The sequence below is a fragment of the Triturus cristatus genome, chromosome 2_1 (genome assembly GCF_964204655.1).
Source record: "Triturus cristatus chromosome 2_1, aTriCri1.1, whole genome shotgun sequence".
In the NCBI taxonomy this organism is placed as follows: Eukaryota; Metazoa; Chordata; class Amphibia; order Caudata; family Salamandridae; genus Triturus; species Triturus cristatus.
Genome location: NC_140581.1, coordinates 37,879,550 through 37,901,756, shown reverse-complemented (window position 1 = coordinate 37,901,756; position 22,207 = coordinate 37,879,550). Strand labels below are relative to the sequence as shown.

Here is a 22,207-nt window from a genome sequence, read left to right as displayed (position 1 = left end):
GGAGCCTTTGTCTAGGGATAGGATCAATTGTGTGTCGTCTGCGTAGAACGTTACTTCAATATCAAAAGAAGATATCAAGGAGATGAGAGGGGCCATGTATATGTTGAATAACAGCGGGCTGAGGGACGAGCCCTGTGGTACTCCTGATGTGATGGGATATTCGGCCGAGAGAAACGCTCCAAGAGCCACTGCTTGCCTACGATTGGTAAGAAAGGATCTAATCCAGGCCAGTACAGTGTTTGAGATGCTACTGGACTTTAGCCTTGCCAGGGGAATGCTGTGTGAGATGGTATCAAATGCGGCAGACAGGTCGAGCAAAATCTAGACTGCCTTCCTGCCTTTGTCAGCCATAGATTCTAGTGTGTCTGATATTGCCAGAAGCGCAGATTCTGTTGAATGCTTGGGACGGAAGCCTGATTGCCGCGGGTGAAGGATCCTGGCGGTTTCAAGGAAATTAGACAGTTCTCTGTTGAGTAATCTTTCAGTGATTTTGCCCAATATCGGTAGAAGTGATATTGGACTAAGATTAGAGAGATTTGATGAGTCTATATATTTTTCCCAGTGGTTTCACTATGGCCAATTTCCATTCATCTGGGACTATGACTGTAGTTAACAAGGAATTGACTATCTGGTTAATCACTGTGTTAACAATGTGTATAATTTGGTGAAGAGTCATGGGAGGGCAAGAATCAAGAGGAGAGCCCGATTTACAGGCAGCGATTGGTCTACGTCCCTGCTCTAGCGAGACTGTGTCAAAGACTTGGAGAGAGGACTGATGCTAGTGGGGTCAGGCTCTAAATCCAAGTCAAATTTTTGTGCAGGGATTGTTGCGAAGTCTTTTTGAATGTTCTGGATTTTTTTCTCGAAGAAGATCGAGATCTGGTCACATAAGGTCTGAGATGGGGGAATTTCTCTACTCAATGCTTTGGGGTCGGTGAAGGACTTTATAATTGAAAAGATGTTTTTTTGATCTTGGTTAGCCTCGAGTATTTTAGTAGAGTAGTACTCTTTTTTTTTTTTGCGAATTTGATGTGTGGTATTGTCTCCTACTTATTTTGAAAGGTTTTTGGTCTGCGGGGTCATAGGTTCTTCTCCACTTGCGTTGCAGTTGCTTACAAAGGAGATGTAGTTGAGCTAAGGCGGGCGTATACCAAAGGGCTTTATGGGTTTTGGCTTTCACTTTCTTATTATAGAAGTCATACAATTGTGAAAGAGTTGTGAGTCTTCTGAAGTTTTACGAGTTAGGACAGGGGCACGAGCGTGAGCAATAGTGGGCAGGTTTGAATTGGTAACTAATTGCGCCCGCTTGCGCCTTGGATGCGGAGAGGGGATTTGCTTAGCAGAAAGATTCACAATTGGCCTCTTGATAATAAGGGGAATACATTTGTGATTCTGTTATCTCAAAAAAGTTGTCCACTCCCGGCTCATTTCTGCATTCTAGGTGGAGATTAAAGTCTCCTAGCAGGGTGAAATGAGCGTACCTGAGCAGGAAATGGCTTAAGGTTTCTCCTAGTGAATCTAGGAAAGTAGCGCTAGGACCGGGTGGATGGTAAATTAGGGTTCCTGTAAAAGAGAAGGAGGCATTGATTGTGAAGCAGAAGCCACGACTTTCTGCTCCCTTAAGTCAATTAGGTTCAAAGTTTGTGCACTGAAGTAAATCACGTAAAATAGTGGCCAGCCCCCCTCCTCTGGATTCTCCTCGGTCTTTCCTATAAATCGTGTAGTTGGGGGGGGGGGGGGGGGTGCTGCCGCAATGTCCAGATTACACCATTCTTTTAGCCAGGTTTCAGTGACAAAGAGGAAGTCGAGCTGCAGCTCGGTAATCAATTCTCTGATATCATGGGAGTGTTTACATAGTGAGCGTGCATTAATTAGTCCCCCTATTAGCTGAGAGCGGCGGAGTGTTAAAGCTTTCCTACCCGTGGTTATAAAGCATATGTCTGTAAAGGTGAACTCTGATCTACACTTATAACATGTGAGGGCCCCTATAATTTTATCTGGTGGAGTTGGCAATCACAATTTCCCCTTGTGTCTAGACTTTTTAACAATATTGACGAGAATACAGTACCTGGATAAGTTTGGGCAGCATGACTGGCGCTGGCCACGTTCCGGACGCGAACGAGCGCAGACAAGCTTGCCTGTGGCACGCTCCCGCATTGGCAGGCTCATTAAATACTATGGCCTGCCAACCACTAGAGCGCAAACTGTCGCAAGATGGCAGGGCTAAAACGTGCCTTTTCTCCTCCCGGAAGGAAAGGAAATGAAAGTGCAAGTGCAATATGGCAGTGAGCGCGAAAGCGGCCTTCGTGGGAGCTCGAATTCAGTTAGGCAGTAAGCGTGCACCTCGATTTAAAACCGAGTCAAGTTTGCGAGTCAATTTCAAGAAGCAGTCAGATTCATATGGTGGTAAATTATACAGTTGAAGACTGTGTTCCCAGCAGCACAGATCAAAACTTTGGAGGATTGAAACCTACTGCCCTTGGAGGGGTAGGAGTCCTCTTTATGGACATTCTACTACATCTAGACGAAAACAGTTTGTTGCATTGGTCTGAATATGGTTGGAAATAAAGACCACTTTATTTGGAAGGGAGAGGGGGGAGTCTTGTTCTTCCCAAGGATGTTTGGGGTGGTACTTTAGGGAGAAGCGCATTTTATAGTACCTAGTCTGGTAAATATGTGAAAAAATGGTAGGCTGCAAGGACAGTTAATGCTGGCATCATAATAAGGGCTTTTTTTATTTTTACATTTCTGTCTGTATTTATCTATATTTCTTTTTTTGTCGATTTTATCTGTATTTGTCTATGTTTTTTTTTTAAAATATATTTTTTATTTTTTATGAACAAAAACAAACTTCAGCAGTTGCATGACCATACAGGAGGAGCAGATCAATAGGCATCAGTGGTGCAGCAGGCAATACACAAAATACAATCGCTCATGGTGGAAGGTCTAGGGCGACGGGATCGTCACATACATGGGTCAGAGGGGGCTGACAAATATCTCCACGATAGGAGTTCCACAAGCCCCACACACGAGACCATTTTTGGGGACATCCACGTGACACATATACAGTCTTTTCTCTAAACATTGCCCAATCCATGTCTTTCTCCCATTCCTGTGCCGTGGGCGGAACCGATGCCCCCCACCGCTGGGCAATATTCCTCTTGGCCAGCATCAGACCCAAAGTCACCCACTGTGTCAAGCAGACATTCAAGTCAGTCGGTTCCCAAATGTTCAGGAGACACCTACGGGCCTCTACTCGGAGCTGCGCTGACAGAACAGTATTGATAATGTCATGAATATCACGCCAGTAGGGTTGGATCTGCTTACATTCCCAAAGTATGTGAAAAAAGGTCCCCAGCTGGCCACAGCCGCGCCTGCAGGCTCCCTCTTCCACCCTTCCCATTCGTACCAGTTGGGGCCCTGTTACATAGACACGGTGAAGGAGTTTTAATTGGACGAGACGGAGACGAGCTGGTATTGCTACAACCCTGGGAGAGGAGACTGCCTCCTGCCATTTCTCATCATCCATTTCTATGCCATCCCTGGTCCACTTCTCTTGAAGAGCCAGGAGAGGATCCGAGATGTTATTGATCAGTTTTTTATATATCAGAGAGATGGTGCTGTCAGGGAGATGACCATCCAGCACCCTATCTTCCAGTAGGGATGATTCCGGCAGCGTGGTTCCGGCCTGTAAATGTGTGCGAAGCACGTGTCGAACCTGGGTGTATCGGAAGTGCTCAGATTCGGCCAGGCTATACTGCTGCTGTAACGATGCAAAATACTTAATTTCAGATTTATCCCATAAATCCCCTATGCATGCAATATCTATGAGATCCCATTTGTCAAATTCCTTACTCTTCCATAGGTCACCTAGTTGCTCGGAATCCCATAACGGTGTTGCGAGCGTCAACTTCCGTCTCCAGCCTAGGCGATTGGTGGCCGCATGCCAAACGTGTACTGAATGGTTAGTGGGGCCTGTAAGTGGATAGCGCCGGGGCCTATAATACAGGGCTCTATTAAAGGTCCCCCCCCCCCCGAGAGGAGCCACCTACCCATGTTCTATCCCGGGTCACATGGCTGAGCATAGGTGCAGTGGTTAATGGAGGACAGACGGGACGCCCAATAATACAATCGTATGTCTGGGAGGCTGATACCTCCGCCATACCAATTTAGGGAAAGCTTGCCGAGAGCAATGCAAGGTTTACCGTTCCACAGCAGATCCCGTTGGAGGCTCTCGACCTCTCGGAAATAGGACAGGGGTATCCAATCCGTGGAATTCTCAAGGGCATACAGGAATCGGGGCAGCGACATCATCTTAAAAAGGGCAGCCTTACCTAGCAGAGAGGGGGGAAGCGCCTTCCACCTGGCAATGTCTTTGCGCAGCTGAAGCAGTGGGGGCTGAAGGTTGCGGGAATAACGAAGAGAGAAATCTAAAGTGAGGAAGATACCTAGATAGGTAAACCTTTCAGTGCAAATTTGCAGTGGGCACCCACGCGGCGGAATCGGGGGCTCACCCGCTACCACGAACAGGAGGGATTTGCTCCAGTTTATGGAATAGCCGGAGTACCGTCCAAAGATTGTGAAGATATCCAAGACCACTATCAATGATTTCCTTGGGGAGGACAAGTACAAGAGGATGTCATCCGCATAGAGAGAAATCCGGTCCTCCCATTCTGAGGACCAACGCATACCCCTTATACTCGGGTCCTGACATATCCATGCTGCCAGCGGTTCCAACGCTAGTGCAAACAGCAACGGGGACAGGGGGCAGCCCTGACGGGTCCCTCTGCCTAGCTCGAAGGCAGTCGACTTCTTGTTGTTAACCACCACCTGGGCCATAGGCTGGGAATATAGTAACTGCACCCATTGTATGTATTTGGGGCCAAATCCAAATTTCTCCAACACCGCCCAAAGGTAGGGCCATTCAATGGTGTCAAAGGCCATGGCAGCCTCCAGGGAGACTATCACGGCCGGCTCCGATATTGTGGCTGCCCTGCCCAGAACCCCATGAACTCTGTGCAGGTTCAGCGCCGTGTTACGGTGCAGTATGAAACCTGATTGATCAGGGTGGACCAAAAACCCAATCGCCATCAAGAGCCGGGTAGCAAGAAGCTTAGCCAAGATCTTGGGCTCAGCGTTCAACAGGGATATCGGTCGGTAGGAGCCACATTCCGTCTTGGGTTTCCCTTCTTTGTGAATAGTAACGATTGTGGCAGTACGTTGGTCTATTGGAAGGATTCTTGCTTGCCTCGCGTCCTCGTACATGGCCCTCAGATACGGGGCTAACTTGTCTGGTTTGAGCTTGTACAACTCAATCGGTAGCCCGTTAGGGCCAGTGGCTTTACCAGGCTTGAGCGATCGTATGGCTGCCGCTATTTCGTCGTCGGACATGTCACTTTCCATGAAGTCACGGTCGACCACCGACAGCTTGGGCAAAGTTATATCGGTGAGCACCTGGCGGGAGTCCTCGATAGGGTAGGGGGCTGCCGAAGTATAGACAGCGTGGTAGTGGGCCACGAAGCAGTCCGCAATTGCTTGCGGATCCGACAGGGAAGTACCCTTCCGCCCTCGAAGTACAGGCACTAACCGGCCTGCCCACTCTTTCTTGTCCAACCAGGCCAAGAATTTCCCGGCCTTGTCGTCCACCTCATACAGACGCCCCTGAACCGCTCTCCCTATGGCTTTTGCTTGGTCAGTCGCAAGCGCCCTGTAGTCCTGCTGTTTGAGTTTGAGAATGCGGAGCTTGTCGGGTGTGACCGCAACGCTTAGATCTGCTTCCAGTTTCCCCACCTCTACCTCCAGCGCTAGCAACTCTTTGCGTTGTTCCTTCTTCTTCCCAGATATTAAGGAAAGTGCCTGGCCCCGTATCACTGCCTTAAATGCCTCCCAAAGCATCTGCGGGGATTCCACCGAGCCTTCATTCTCATTGAAATAGTTATCAATGGACCCAAGGAGCTCCCGGCGAATATGAGGATCGCGAAGATACCATGGATTGATGGGGGCGACTCGCCCCGGTTGTTGGTAAACGAGCACCACCTGAAGCCAGACCGGCGAGTGATCTGAAATGCCCCTAGCAAGAGGCTTTACCTCCTGGGCATGGGCAATTTGGGAGGCAGGTACCAGAAAGTAATCTATTCGAGAGACTCCCATGTGCCCCGGAGTGGAAGGTATAGTGTAAAGCATCGGGGTGAAAGACCCTCCATACATTCACCAGCCCCAGGGATTCCAGGAAGTCCGGCAGCCGGCAGTGCGATTGAGGGAGAGCCCGTGGGGGGTGCCGGTCCAGGTCCCCAGAAACCACTGAATTCAAGTCCCCTCCCAACACCAAGAGGCCCTCTGGGATATCCAACAGCAGCGTACCCAAGTCCCTGAACGTGGTTGCCTGAAGGCCCGGGGGTACATAGACCGAAAGGAAGGTAACAGGGTGGCCCCCCCACATGCCCGAAATCCCAACATATCGTCCTCTAGCATCCAACCAAGTGTTCTGCACTACAAGGGGAAAGGCCTTTTTCATCAGTATGCCAACCCCCCAGGAACGCGTGGTGAAGCCTGCATGAGCCAATAAGACGTAACCCCCTCTGTGCAGTGCCCTGCATGTATTTCCAACTAAATGGGTTTCTTGCAGTAGAACGATGTCGGGGGCGTGACGCTTAATACCTGGAAGAACAACACTACGCTTGATTTTGTCCCCCAGCCCATTGACATTCCAACTCAACAGTTTAACCCCACTGTGCCCCACTGATGCCATATCCAACTATATCGAAATTCACTGCGGTCACTACCACTCCCCCAATCATTGTATCAATAGCAGTTGCTGATGCAATCAAAACTTCAAAATAAAAATAAAACACTCCTACCCAACAACCCCCAACCCCGCTGCCCTGCCCTCTGGGCTTAGAACTGCCCATGAAAAACTTGCAGAGTGCCTGTCGCCCTAGAAAACTGTTCAAAAGAGAAAGAATAAACCCAGAGGGGGGGAAGATGTAGTCCGCCCCTACCCAGCCCGGCAAACCTACTGTAGACCCATCTTAATCAAGTTACACAAGTCCATGTAAGTCCATTTACCAAACGGCAAGGGCATCAGAAGCCCCCCCACCTCCCTCCCACCCACCACGTACTACCAAAGGTACGAGCCCGGCCCCCGGACAGGTCTCATCTCAGGCCGATTGACTATTGTCAGTGCCACCCCCACCTCGGGCGGCCGGACTCCTCGCACTCCTACTCTCAATCCAGTCAGCAGCTGCCTCGGGATGATCGAAAAACCACACTCGCCCCTCCGCCTCGATCCGGAGATGGGCAGGGAATAGCATGGAGTACTTCATTCCCCGATCTCTGTGGACACACTTGATCGACATGAAGGATCGTCTTTGTCGCTGCACCCGTTGGGTAAAGTCCGGAAAGAAGGATATGTCAGAGTTCTCATACCGCAGGGGGGCTAACGTCTCTATCACAGAAGTTCAGGACCCGCGCCAACATGGGCCGCGGGGGAGCGCCCGGCTTGGGATGGCCGCCCGGGATCCTGTGGGCACGCTCGACAACAAAGAACTTACTGAGGCCTTTGGGTTGCAAATGTTTGAGAATTAGATCCTCGACAAAAAGGTCTGCCGTTTGTCCCTCCGAGTTTTCTGGAACCCCAAGAATGCGTATGTTATTTCGACGCAGGCAGCCTTCGTAGTCGTCCAACTTGAGGGCGGTAAGGGTACGGAAGTCCTGGAGTTCCTTGACCGCTCCTTGGAGTTGCGAGACGTCGTCCACTAGGCTAGCTGTCGTAATTTCCACTTGCTTGACCTTTTCATTTAGTTTGCCCATATCCGCCCTAATGAGGTTGACATCTATAGCCACAGTGTCCAGAGAAGTCTTGACTCCATAACATCTTTGAGCGAGATTTCTTGCTCCTCCTCATCCGGTCCCCCAAAACCTGAGTCTCTGGGCTCACGGGCCTGTTGTGCGTCTTTAGGGACAGTATAGCGGTCCAGTTTGTTTGATTGCGTATTCTTAGATCCACGGGGTCCCATGGCCTTGACATGATCCATCGCGGCCCGCACCAGCCCACTCCGACCAGTCAATTCCAGAGGGGTGGCGAGGAATCGCTACATACGGTGCAAAGGTGCTCCACACGAACAGACAAGGGCGGCAGAGATGAGACAGGCGGAGGATGGATGTCACCATTAGGAATGTGCCACCACCAATGACCACTGCACGGCCTGCGCACCCACCAAGCAAGCTGCTCTGCGACCCACTTCTACTCCAGTGCGCCCCGCCAGGCTCAGTCCCATTCACTGCTTCCGGCCCCGCAGATCCCCCCCGGACACCGTAGTCCACTGCTCCGTAATGTATCCTCCAGTGGGGGTCACGAGAGCTCGCTCCCGTCTCAGTGCCGGGCCCAGGTACTGCCGCAGGCCCGGGCCGGAAAGAGGCAGACTCAGCAGGCCTCTCCACAAGTCCCGGGCAGCTTCGTGCACCGTCTGGATGAGAGGGGGAGAGCCACCAACACAAGCCCAATGCTCCCCACCAACCCCGACCCAATTGAGCTGGCTCCGCTCAGGTTTTCCAATGCAGGTAGCACCACAATCCCTGCTGGCAATAGGACATCAGCGCCCCAGGCCCTACCTGGTCGCATCAACCTCGTGGCTCCTCTTGCACCCACGGCCTGGGATCAGACAGGCCGGAGCAGGCGGGGGAGTGGACACTCTGAGCAGTTCAGGATCAGAGCCTGCCAGTCCAGTCCCCCGCGGTTCACCGATCACTGAATTGAGGGCACAGTCATCGCACCACCCCCGCAAAAGGAGGGCATCGCCACAAGCGTCTCGCCGGGGGGTGCGGGCAGCAGGGGGCGTGGGTCAGAGAGATCGAAGTAGACCACCATTCTCCCGGGGGCAGGCAAGTCCACACCAATGGCAGAGGCAACGGGAGGCTTCCAGAGTCAGGGACGCGCTGCCGCCATCTTGCGCCTCACAGCCGGCGCACCCTGCATCGACCACATCAGCTCGTCTCTCCACCGCACCGGAGCTCCGGCTAGGCTCCGCGATCTCTGCCTCTACCGCTGCCGTGCACACAGGCAGTCACCGCCCAAGCGGCCGCCACTCCAGGGACTTCCGCGCCCGCTTCTGAGCCGCTGGGCCACCGCCGGACCGCAGAGGGCCAGATGGAGCTCCACGACCGGCCGGGTCCAGTAGTGTGGGTCGCGACTTCAGGCCCCGCCGTAGGTCAAATCTTCCGGAGGCGATTCCTCCGCTGCTGGGCACCCTACGATCCCCGGAACCGGCGGGATGCGCTCTGCTCGCGTTCTGATCCCAGAAGTTGTTGATGGGTAGGACGGATTAGTGTTCAGGATAGTCGTGGGCTAGGTAGGACGGCGGAGCTCCCTCGCAGCACGGCCATCTTCAGCTTGGCCACGCCTCCCGTATTTGTCTATGTTTAGTTTGTGCTTATTGTAAAAAATGACGCTGTAGTGGGTATATTTTCACATTTACCTACTCATGTTTCAATGCCCAATGGATTTTAAATGTTTACAGTACCATAATCATTTGAAACCATTTGCATTGTAGAACTGCGTACACAGCTGCACTGCTGCAGTTGTTTCAGCTTCATTAGAAAATATTTTACATTTTTTTAGCTTCTCTGCCTGTCAATCTGTACAGCTATTGACCTAGCACTCACAATTGACAGTAGTGAGTATCGCTCAAAAGAAAACCTATGTTCTATATTTATCTGTATCTAAAAATAAATACGGACCGGAAATATGTGGTTTTTGTCTGTATTTTTCTGTAAAAATCAGTAAAAACTGAAAACTGGGAGCCTTAATCATAAAACACTTCTCAGTATTCCATAAAGTCCAATCTACCACCCTTGGCGAGTGTCCATGAAGCATCAATTAGCACACACTGCCCGGCAAGCTTTCATAATGACCTTGCTATGCGTATTGACTGCCCGTAGGCAAATCCACTGGCAGAATTTACCGTGTCAGAGTTGCAAATTAGGATGTAAACCGTGTTTATCCTCATGAATCCTCAGTAGAGTTGCTGGGATCAGCTTAGCGTAGCGTAAGCTGCATGACATTCACTTTGAGTTATGGGCAGAAACACCCTGCTCCACAAGGCCAGTTGCAACTGGCATGGTGGACTGCACTTCTGGTGTGAGCCTTAATATGAGCTAGAGAGTAATATGAGATTTTTCTCTAGGATTCACATGAGACCCTGTGGTGGCAGCTCCACAGTAGCCACATGGGTTGAACATAGGGACACCGTCACAGAAGGATATGTGTGACCGGAGTTTTATTTAGCAGGCCTCAATCCAAGCGAGAGGTCAGAATACCAGGGGTACCACATAAAAAAGTAAACAGGGGAAACAATATGCATGGATTCTCCAATTGCTTCAGTTAAGTTTCCATTATGCGCCAATTAGCACATACTGTTTTTTCCCCAACTATCATATTAAGCTTTTTTGGCAATGCCGAGCTTGCCAGTTTTTCACAAAACCTTTGGTATACATACTTCCAGAAGTGGCTGCACGTGATCCGAAGCTGTGGGGTGTTGGGGGTTTGACTGACCCAAAACTAAATATACAATTTACCTGCCGTATTGCTCCTCTCCCAATCCTGATGTAGGTCCGGTCCCGGGCTGATCACACTGCACAGCCTCCCGGATGCCAATTCCTGATGCTGCTCTCATGCTGGGAATGCTATTACCCAGCATAAGAGGAGTGCTGGGATTGGTTTTAGCGCCCTGGTTTGGCGCTCAGACAGGGACTGGGAGTCTGTGGCTTTTTTCCTCCTGGCTATACAACACAGCTGGTTGGAGAAATGCGAAGTGCGCATGATGGTTTGCCTGGCCTAAGATGGCCAAACCACCATGCGCACTTAGTAGTGGCCATCACTCCTCCTCCACACTGTTGTTGCATAGAAAATGCACATAAAATAAATTGGTTTATTATAATTTTATTTTTCCGGAGTTTAATTCTGCTGCCACCTAGTGGGGCGACTCTCCTCCTCCATAATGGAGGAGCTGCCCCTGCATACTTAAGACTTTAGAAAGCTCTTTTCAGCACCACACAAATTTTTGCCTGACTCTCGATAGTTGATCTGTGGCTCCATGGGTAAAGTCTCTCCACTTGGGTAAGACCTTCTGTAGGTGTGCATCCAACCCAGAATCCCACTGCCTGGTCTGCTGACATGGAGAAGGCATGAGCACTGGAAAGACGGAGGCAACGTTCAGGTCTTGTGCTAGGAGCTGGAAGGCAGGAGGAGCAGAAGAATTGTGCCTGTCTTTGTCTCCCATCCTCTCCCATGATGCTCTTCTCATCATCAGCCACTTGATGGCGCCTGCCTGTTATTTTAGCACAGTGATACTCAAAGTATGGCCCGGGGGGCGCATTCGACCCTCCTGACTTTTACATGCGTCCCTCTGGAAAACAGTAGCACTGGGATGCTGTATCTTCGACAGAGCACTGACGTTAAAAATATGTTAAATAATATCACAATATGCAGATTACATCACTTTATATACTAATAACCCCCAAATTAATCTACAGCCAGCACTTCAGAGATTACACACTTTGGTGGCCTGTCAGGCATACAAATTAATTGGAAGAAATCTACACTGCTCCCACTAACTGATGGCACTCCCCCGTTTGAAGTAGACTACCCACTTTGCTGGGCAGATGGCCCTGTAAAATATCCAGGAATTTGGTTAAGTAGAGACACCCAAGAATTATGGCACATGAATATGGGTCGCACCATTACTTGGCTGGAGGGGAAAATTAAACTTTGGTCCACACTGCCACTGTCTCTTGCGGGAAGAATAGCAATTGCTAAAATGGTTGTCCTTCCTAAATTTCTTTACATTTTTGTTAATGTTCCTCTCATACTCACTCAAGCAGTTTTCACTAAATTACGTTCATTGTTGATTTCTATGGTGTGGGCGGGGGGACAGGCTAGAGTCGCCTGGGAAACACTGACACTTTCCCAGAGTCTGGGAGGATTGGGGGCACCGGATCTTCCCCTATATGCATTTTGCGCTCAGGCGCAGTTTTTACATTTTTGGATACACCCTATTCCCTTCCAACCACACGTGGCAGTTGAGTGAGACATTGCTGCGCCTACCCCCTTAGAGGTGGCGCTGTATCGACCCTATAAACGCCCCGTCATACCATTGACACCACAGAGACGCTGCAATGGGCCTGGGACAACCTTCATAGGAGTGCCAAGACATGCATCCTATTTGCCCCCTCGATGGTTTTGGCTAAAATCCCACAAATGCCTCCGTTGGAGGATCAATGTGCCATAGTGAGGGCTCAGCGGCTTGGCATCTGTAGCTATGCGTACTTCTACTGGGAGGAGGGATTCCTGGGACCGGCAGCTCCTACCTACAGACCACCCCCTTCTTTTTCAGATACATTGCTTTACCATTGCATACCGGCGGTCTGCCGTCGGATGCATAGCACATTTCCAGACCCCCCCACCAACTCTCCATGTCTTCGAAAATATCCTCACTACTCCATCAGCACAAAAGGTCATCACTAGACTATACTCCTCTATGCAAACGCCCTGTCCAGTGACAACACCGAATCACAGGGAGCACTGGAATGTTGAGCTACACCCATCCGTAACAGAAGAGGAATGGACGTTTTGCTGTGCGCAACTTGAACAGCTGTCCCCAAACTATAAGCTTAGGCTAATCCACTTCAAATTCCTTAATCGATATGACAGGACACCAATCTAATTGTTCTGTATGGGTCTCAGGCCCAGTGCGGAGTGCGGGAGATGTCACCCAGATCCGGCCACTTTCCTGCATCTAGCCTGGAACTGTCCCCAGACAGCGGCGTATTGGAAAGGAATATTCCAAAACATAAGTGAAATACTCATGGTGCATATAGAGCCCAGGGCACTGACGGGGTTATTGGGTCATGTAAAGGAGGCCTCATTTGGGGTTCGTAGACTACTAGCTATGTTGCTACTACTAGCAAAACGTAGAATTGCCATTAACTGGGGTCGGTCGAGCCCTCCCTGCTAAAGGATTGGATTTTGGATGTAACGTTCTGTCAAGAACAAGTAACTGCTTTTTAGGTCTCGCCTAGCTATTGCGTTTACGCAATTGCTATGCGAGACTCTAGTAAGGGGCATTTAAAAGTGCTCCCAAAAGTGGATTGCATGGCGAGCACGCGCACAATCACGTGCATCGTGCCGCCATGCAATCCGTTTGGCATCGTACTTCAAAGGGTCCGCTCCCCCGCCTGGAATGCGCTCCCCCGCCAAGCGCGCGCGCCACGCTCCGCCGGGCTTCTTTTGTTCATTGTTTTCACGATAGCGTGCACACCGCGCTAAATATTTAAAGTGGTGGCTGAGCTTTTGTTTTGAACTTTACAAAGATTGATTTAATGCTGTTTAATAAGGCGGCATACAGCGCTTTTACTTTAATTGTATCGGACACGCTCTGTGCGGCATACAGTGCTTTTACTTTAATTGTATCAGACGCGCTCTGTGCCACTGCTGTGTCCCCAGACTCACATGACACCCCCTGACCCCACCCCCACTACTCAGAAGCAGCGGTGCCACCGGTCTGATATTCTTCACCTTTAATACAGGAAGACGACTGCAACCCACAGGCGGGTGTTTACCTATAAACAGCGGTAGAACGCAATTATCGGCCAGCTTTTAAAATAGGCACTTTTGTAAGGTCCAATCAATCAGTGTTTTGTGACCATGAGTGCCCTCAGTATATCACGCCTCTGAAAGCACGATGGCGTGTTCAAGCACTTCTATACAGGAAAACTAAATATCCGCACCGGATGACGTCTGAGATGAGTTGTTGCCTAGGAGGCAGGGAGTGCATGCGCTCTGTACAGAATCTCCTCTGCGCTGTTTACAAATCTTTGAAACACTTGGCATAAACCTTTACAGTGCTTAGTATGATTTGTTCTAAATGAAGTCCCGTTTGTTGTTGCAGTACTACCAGGATATGAGTAAAGGATTCTAACACCTGTTCCCTTCACTTCTTTTTGGCTCTTCGTCCACCATCTTTAAAGTGTCCGTTATTGGCCTCCTGTGTTGACAGTGAGCACAGCGTGAAAGAAAATGCAGCAGAATTACAGCATCATTAACTTACCTTTGTAGAGCTGTCTGACCAGATGTGAAATCTAATTAACTTATTTAAGTAGCGAGAAAATTCAACTTCACCTCCACGTTTCTACAGTTGTAGTGTTATTTTTTAATTTTAAAATTTCATTTTTCTGATTGCGCTGCATTGTTTACTTGCCGTGCAGATGCTGATATAACTGTCCATTTGTTCTTCTGACTTCATGGTAATGGACCTTTTACATCCGCCGACTAGCCGTGCAGCGCAGGATAATGGAGTTATATTTGTTAACAGGCAACAGGTCTCGCATTTGCGAGAGTTTGAGCTATTGGCATTGTAAATGACAATGCCTTTTATTTCTGTGTTGTTTTTTGAAACAGCTAATTACAAGGCATTGTCATTTACAATGCCAATAGCTTAAACTCTCGCAAATGCGAGACCTATTGCATTGCAAATGCTTGTTGGGAATTGATGCCCGTCGCGTCCAGGCCAAAGGACATTTGGGGCCGCATGTAAATTGGCTGCGGGCGCTGAACCCTGATACACCCGAACACAGGGAGGGAAACCTAGATAGCGAACATGCTTTCCTGGTATGTACTACGGGTCGATACGCACCCATAAATATGTAATCTAGCGTGTCAACCCCCTACATAGATTGTATGTATATATACTGTGTATTAAGAATGCTGCCTTTGTTGAGAGATGGTTTACAAAATTATATGAAACATAAAAGCAAAAAGTTTATGCAGTAAACATATACAGCATAGTTAACAACATGCATCTCCTAAAACCGAAATTCACATAGTGTCAAGCCAGTTTAAATTGAACATAAAATAGATATTAAAAAAACAATAGGATACAAACGTCATTCATTATTGCACCAAATTCAGACACAAGCATTACAGTTCAAATCAAGTCTTCTGACACTATTTTAATATAACCATTAAAATACTCGGGATATAGACAGAAAAGCAGGGCGTGGGATACATTTTGTGCCTTAACGCTTTTTACGTAACTGGACTCCTTCAGCCATCTAATCGAGCTCTAATGAGGATTACTCAGAAAGAAACAGCGCAGCCCTTTAGCATGCTGCCACGCCCCCTACTTCATTCACAAGTTTGAAAGCCGCCTGAAAATGAATAGTTCTTATAGGAGGAGGGTTTAAGAAGGGATTTCTGGGGATCCCCTAACGTTTACAAATAAGTTCTGAGTGGTCTGCTCCGATCGGTCGTCACAGGAGCATTTGCGGGTGACTGTACCCCAACTCTCATGCAGTCCAAAGATGGAAACTTAGAAGATGGGAACGAGTTCCAAGGTACCTGTGCGGTGCATTATTGGTTTTCGTAAAGTACCATTTGCGTCCAGACTGATCGATTGCCAGTGAAAGCGGAATTACCCAGCTGGTTTCGCCATACATCCACATTAGGCTCTTCCGCCCCTTTCAGTGTAGGCGCTTTAAAAAGCGAAGCTATGGAGGCATCTTAGGGGGTGGAGCCCAGGGCCCCTATACCTCCCGCGGAGGGTGGCGCGTCATACAGTGCCGTAGAAAGCTGTGTTGAGTGCAGTGAACAGGGATGGTGTTCGCTCATTGAAGCGTTCCGACTGGGACCCACATCTTCCGACAGTGAAAGCAAGCGATGCGTCTGTGAAGGCGCCGAGGCTGGAGGAGGGTAGTCACAGGGACGTCACTTCGCTCGATGTAGGGAAAGCAAGCTCTGATTCTGTGAAGGCTCCAAGGCTGGAGGAGGGTAGTCACAGGGACGTCACGTCGCTCGATGTAGGGAAAGCAAGCTCTGATTCTGTGAAGGCTCCAAGGCTGGAGGAGGGTAGTCACAGGTACGTCACTTCGCTCGATGTAGGGAAAGCAAGCTCTGATTCTGTGAAGGCTCCAAGGCTGGAGGAGGGTAGTCACAGGGACGTCACTTCGCTCGATGTAGGGAAAGCAAGCTCTGATTCTGTGAAGGCTCCAAGGCTGGAGGAGGGTAGTCACAGGGACGTCACTTTGCTCGATGTAGGGAAAGCAAGCTCTGATTCTGTGAAGGCTCCAAGGCTGGAGAAGGGTAGTCACAGGGACGTCACTTCGTTCGAAGTAGGGAAAGCAAGCTCTGATTCTGTGAAGGCTCCAAGGCAGGAGAAGGGTAATCACAGGGACGTCACTTCACTCGATGTAGGGAAAGCAAGCTCTGATTCTGTGAAGGCTCCAAGGCTGGAGAAGGGTAGTCACAGGGACGTCACTTCGTTAGATGTAGGGAAAGCAAGCTCTGATTCTGTGAAGGCTCCAAGGCTGGAGAAGGGTAGTCACAGGGACGTCACTTCGCTAGATGTAGGGAAAGCAAGCTCTGATTCTGAGAAGGCTCCAAGGCTGGAGAAGGGTAGTCACAGGGACGTCACTTCGCTAGACGTAGGGAAAGCAAGCTCTGATTCTGTGAAGGCTCCAAGGCTGGAGGAGGGTGGTCACAGGGACGTCACTTCGCTCGATGTAGGGAAAGCAAGCTCTGATTCTGTGAAGGCTCCAAGGCTGGAGGAGGGTAGTCACAGGGACGTCACTTCGCTCGATGTAGGGAAAGCAAGCTCTGATTCTGTGAAGGCTCCAAGGCTGGAGAAGGGTAGTCACAGGGACGTCACTTCGCTCGATGTAGGGAAAGCAAGCTCTGATTCTGTGAAGGCTCCAAGGCTGGAGAAGGGTAGTCACAGGGACGTCACTTCGCTCGATGTAGGGAAAGCAAGCTCTGATTCTGTGAAGGCTCCAAGGCTGGAGAAGGGTAATCACAGGGACGTCACTTCGCTCGATGTAGGGAAAGCAAGCTCTGATTCTGTGAAGGCTCCGAGGCTGGAGGAGGGTAGTCACAGGGACGTCACTTCGCTCGATGTAGGGAAAGCAAGCTCTGATTCTGTGAAGGCTCCGAGGCTGGAGGAGGGTAGTCACAGGGACGTCACTTCGCTAGATGTAGGGAAAGCAAGCTCTGATTCTGTGAAGGCTCCGAGGCTGGAGGAGGGTAGTCACAGGGACGTCACTTCGCTCGATGTAGGGAAAGCAAGCTCTGATTCTGGGAAGGCTCCTAGGCTGGAGAAGGGTAGTCACAGGGACGTCACTTCGCTCGATGTAGGGAAAGCAAGCTCTGATTCTGTGAAGGCTCCAAGGCTGGAGGAGGGTAGTCACAGGGACGTCACTACGCTCGATGTAGGGAAAGCAAGCTCTGATTCTGTGAAGGCTCCAAGGCTGGAGAAGGGTAGTCACAGGGACGTCACTTCGCTAGATGTAGGGAAAGCAAGCTCTGATTCTGTGAAGGCTCCAAGGCTGGAGAAGGGTAATCACAGGGACGTCACTTCGCTCGATGTAGGGAAAGCAAGCTCTGATTCTGTGAAGGCGCCAAGGCTGGAGGAGGGTAGTCACAGGGACGTCACCTCGCTGGAGGAGGGTAGTCACAGGGACGTCACTTCGCTCGATGTAGGGAAAGCAAGCTCTGATTCTGTGAAGGCTCCAAGGCTGGAGGAGGGTGGTCACAGGGACGTCACTTCGCTAGATGTAGGGAAAGCAAGCTCTGATTCTGTGAAGGCTCCAAGGCTGGAGGAGGGTAGTCACAGGGACGTCACTTCGCTAGATGTAGGGAAAGCAAGCTCTGATTCTGTGAAGGCTCCCAGGCTGGAGGAGGGTAGTCACAGGGACGTCACTTCGCTAGATGTAGGGAAAGCAAGCTCTGATTCTGTGAAGGCTCCAAGGCTGGAGAAGGGTAGTCACAGGGACGTCACTTCGCTCGATGTAGGGAAAGCAAGCTCTGATTCTGTGAAGGCTCCAAGGCTGGAGGAGGGTGGTCACAGGGACGCCACTTCGCTAGATGTAGGGAAAGCAAGCTCTGATTCTGTGAAGGCTCCAAGGCTGGAGGAGGGTGGTCACAGGGACGTCACTTCGCTAGATGTAGGGAAAGCAAGCTCTGATTCTGTGAAGGCTCCAAGGCTGGAGGAGGGTAGTCACAGGGACGTCACTTCGCTCGATGTAGGGAAAGCAAGCTCTGATTCTTGGAAGGCTCCAAGGCTGGAGAAGGGTAGTCACAGGGACGTCACTTCGCTCGATGTAGGGAAAGCAAGCTCTGATTCTGTGAAGGCTCCAAGGCTGGAGGACGGTAGTCACAGGGACGTCACTTCGCTCGATGTAGGGAAAGCAAGCTCTGCTTCTGTGAAGGCTCCAAGGCTGGAGGAGGGTAGTCACAGGGACGTCACTTCGCTCGATGTAGGGAAAGCAAGCTCTGATTCTGTGAAGGCGCCAAGGCTGGAGGAGGGTAGTCACAGGGACGTCACTTCGCTAGATGTAGGGAAAGCAAGCTCTGATTCTGTGAAGGCTCCAAGGCTGGAGAAGGGTAGTCACAGGGACGTCACTTCGCTAGATGTAGGGAAAGCAAGCTCTGATTCTGTGAAGGCTCCAAGGCTGGAGAAGGGTAATCACAGGGACGTCACTTCGCTCGATGTAGGGAAAGCAAGCTCTGATTCTGTGAAGGCGCCAAGGCTGGAGGAGGGTAGTCACAGGGACGTCACCTCGCTGGAGGAGGGTAGTCACAGGGACGTCACTTCGCTCGATGTAGGGAAAGCAAGCTCTGATTCTGTGAAGGCTCCAAGGCTGGAGGAGGGTGGTCACAGGGACGTCACTTCGCTAGATGTAGGGAAAGCCAGCTCTGATTCTATGAAGGCTCCAAGGCTGGAGGAGGGTAGTCACAGGGACGTCACTTCGCTAGATGTAGGGAAAGCAAGCTCTGATTCTGTGAAGGCTCCCAGGCTGGAGGAGGGTAGTCACAGGGACGTCACTTCGCTAGATGTAGGGAAAGCAAGCTCTGATTCTGTGAAGGCTCCAAGGCTGGAGGAGCTCTGATTCTGTGAAGGCTCCAAGGCTGGAGGAGGGTAGTCACAGGGACGTCACTTCGCTAGATGTAGGGAAAGCAAGCTCTGATTCTGTGAAGGCTCCCAGGCTGGAGGAGGGTAGTCACAGGGACGTCACTTCGCTAGATGTAGGGAAAGCAAGCTCTGATTCTGTGAAGGCTCCAAGGCTGGAGAAGGGTAGTCACAGGGACGTCACTTCGCTCGATGTAGGGAAAGCAAGCTCTGATTCTGTGAAGGCTCCAAGGCTGGAGGAGGGTGGTCACAGGGACGTCACTTCGCTAGATGTAGGGAAAGCAAGCTCTGATTCTGTGAAGGCTCCAAGGCTGGAGGAGGGTAGTCACAGGGACGTCACTTCGCTCGATGTAGGGAAAGCAAGCTCTGATTCTGTGAAGGCTCCAAGGCTGGAGGAGGGTAGTCACAGGGACGTCACTTCGCTCGATGTAGGGAAAGCAAGCTCTGATTCTGTGAAGGCTCCAAGGCTGGAGAAGGGTAGTCATAGGGACGTCACTTCGCTCGATGTAGGGAAAGCAAGCTCTGATTCTGTGAAGGCTCCAGGGCTGGAGGAGGGTAGTCACAGGGACGTCACTTCGCTAGATGTAGGGAAAGCAAGCTCTGATTCTGTGAAGGCTCCAAGGCTGGAGGAGGGTAGTCACAGGGACGTCACTTCGCTAGATGTAGGGAAAGCAAGCTCTGCTTCTGTGAAGGCTCCAAGGCTGGAGGAGGGTGGTCACAGGGACGTCACTTCGCTCGAAGTAGGGAAAGCAAGCTCTGCTTCTGTGAAGGCTCCAAGGCTGGAGGAGGGTAGTCACAGGGACGTCACTTCGCTCGATGTAGGGAAAGCAAGCTCTGATTCTGTGAAGGCTCCAAGGCTGGAGGAGGGTGGTCACAGGGACGTCACTTCGCTAGATGTAGGGAAAGCAAGCTCTGATTCTGTGAAGGCTCCAAGGCTGGAGGAGGGTAGTCACAGGGACGTCACTTTGCTCGATGTAGGGAAAGCAAGCTCTGATTCTGTGAAGGCTCCAAGGCTGGAGAAGGGTAGTCACAGGGACGTCACTTCGCTCGATGTAGGGAAAGCAAGCTCTGATTCTGTGAAGGCTCCAAGGCTGGAGGACGGTAGTCACAGGGACGTCACTTCGCTCGATGTAGGGAAAGCAAGCTCTGCTTCTGTGAAGGCTCCAAGGCTGGAGGAGGGTAGTCACAGGGACGTCACTTCGCTCGATGTAGGGAAAGCAAGCTCTGCTTCTGTGAAGGCGCCAAGGCTGGAGGAGGGTAGTCACAGGGACGTCACTTCGCTAGATGTAGGGAAAGCAAGCTCTGATTCTGTGAAGGCTCCAAGGCTGGAGAAGGGTAGTCACAGGGACGTCACTTCGCTAGATGTAGGGAAAGCAAGCTCTGATTCTGTGAAGGCTCCAAGGCTGGAGAAGGGTAGTCACAGGGACGTCACTTCGCTCGATGTAGGGAAAGCAAGCTTTGATTCTGTGAAGGCGCCAAGGCTGGAGGAGGGTAGTCACAGGGACGTCACTTCGCTAGATGTAGGGAAAGCAAACAAACAGGTCTGTGGTACGGGCGACCATCGTTTGTCATCCATGACTTGTCAGCTTGACCCAAGCAGGGCTGTTTCTTGTAAATCCTCTTTTCAACCACTCACCTGCCATGCTGATGCCGCTTACCTTTAAGAAAAGAGACCTTGAAAACCGCCCATTGAGGTCGGCGGAACTTGTGCCCCTGAAATCTTGCTGCATCCGCCTCAATACACCATAGTACTAGTGCTGGCATCTGTTGTGGAAAGTCTTTTGAATTGTGGCACCCTGGACCCAGACTTGTTTCTCAGAAAATCCTTTTTTGGTTTTAAAGCAATGACGCCCCTTGAAAACAGTTGCTGTTGCAACCGGCTGTGAAGTAGGGGTACCTATTTGTTCACAAACACAACACATTGTTTCCTTTTAGGATTGTGGCCCTTAAAAACATTCATGCAGTCCAATACGTTTCAAACAGACGTTAAGTCTTGAAGAGCATTTTGTTTTCAAATATTCCCTGCATGTTTTGTAGATTTGGCGCTGAGCTCTGTGCGAATGACTTTTTATCCTATTCCAGTGCCTTGTGTTTCGAGATGCAAACCCCCAGGCTCCTGTTCACCTTCTAGTCATTCCGAAGACTCCCATCGCAAGGATTAGTGACGTGTCGGAAGCAGACGCTGGGGTGAGTAGGAGCCGGAAGGCTTAATCCGGGTTCTAGGTGCTACCCAGGAGTTGGTAGATCTCCAGTGCTGTTTAAGTGTTTTAGGCGCTTTGAAGTCCTTGGTCAGTGGCCTGCGGCTCTGTATGTTTTGAATGTACCTCAGTGTCACTAAGAGCTCCGTGTGGGGGTGAATGTGCCTCAGTGTCATTGAGAGCCCTGGGTGAGGGTGAATGTGCCTCAGTGTCATTGAGAGCCCTGGGTGGGGGTGAGTGTGCCTCAGTGTCATTGAGAGCCCTGGGGGGAGGGTGGGGGTGAAAGTGCCTCAGTGTCACTGAGAGCCCTGGGTGAGGGTGAATGTGCCTCAGTGTCATTGAGAGCCCTGGGTGAGGGTGAATGTGCCTCAGTGTCACTGAGAGCCCTGGGTTGGGGTGAGTGTGCCTCAGTGTCATTAAGAGCCCTGGGGGAGGTTGGGGGTGAATATGCCTCAGTGTCACTGAGAGCCCTGGGTGGGGGTGAATGTGCCTCAGTGTCATTGAGAGCCCTGGGTGAGGGTGAATGTGCCTCAGTGTCATTGAGAGCCCTGGGGGGAGGGTGGGGGTGAATGTGCCTCAGTGTCACTGAGAGCCCTGGGTGGGGGTGAATGTACCTGAGTGTCATTGAGAGACCTGGGTGGTGATGAATGTACCTCCGTGTCATTGAGAGCCCTGGGTGGAGGTGAATGTACCTCAGTGTCACTGAGAGCCCTGATTGGTGATGATGTACCTCAGTGTTATTGAGAGCCCCGGGTGGGGGTGAATGTATCTCCGTGTCACTGAGAGCTCTGTGTGGGGGTGAATGTACCTCAGTGTCACTGAGAGCCCTGGGTGCGGGTGAGTGTGCCTCAGTGTCATTGAGAGCCCTGGGTGGGGGTGAATGTACCTCAGTGTCACTGAGAGCCCTGGTTGGGGGTGAATGTGCCTCAGTGACACTGAGAGCCCTGGGTGGGGGTGAATGTACCTCAGTGTCATTGAGAGACCTGGGTGGGGGTGAATGTGCATCAGTGTCACTGAGAGCCCTGGACGGGGGTGAATGTGCATCAGAGTCACTGA

General features: G+C 50.8%; 1 protein-coding gene across 2 annotated transcripts in view; it reads left to right on the top strand.

The window, feature by feature from the left end:
- Window positions 1-22,207, top strand: part of LOC146863669 (long-chain-fatty-acid--CoA ligase ACSBG2-like) — a 632,294-nt gene that overhangs the window by 81,255 nt on the left and 528,832 nt on the right. For both annotated transcript variants that reach the window (XM_085627773.1, XM_085627776.1), the window contains exon 3: window positions 21,036-21,140. In XM_085627773.1, coding sequence (XP_085483899.1) covers window positions 21,036-21,140 — 105 coding nt within the window. The remainder of the gene's footprint in view (window positions 1-21,035; window positions 21,141-22,207) is intronic.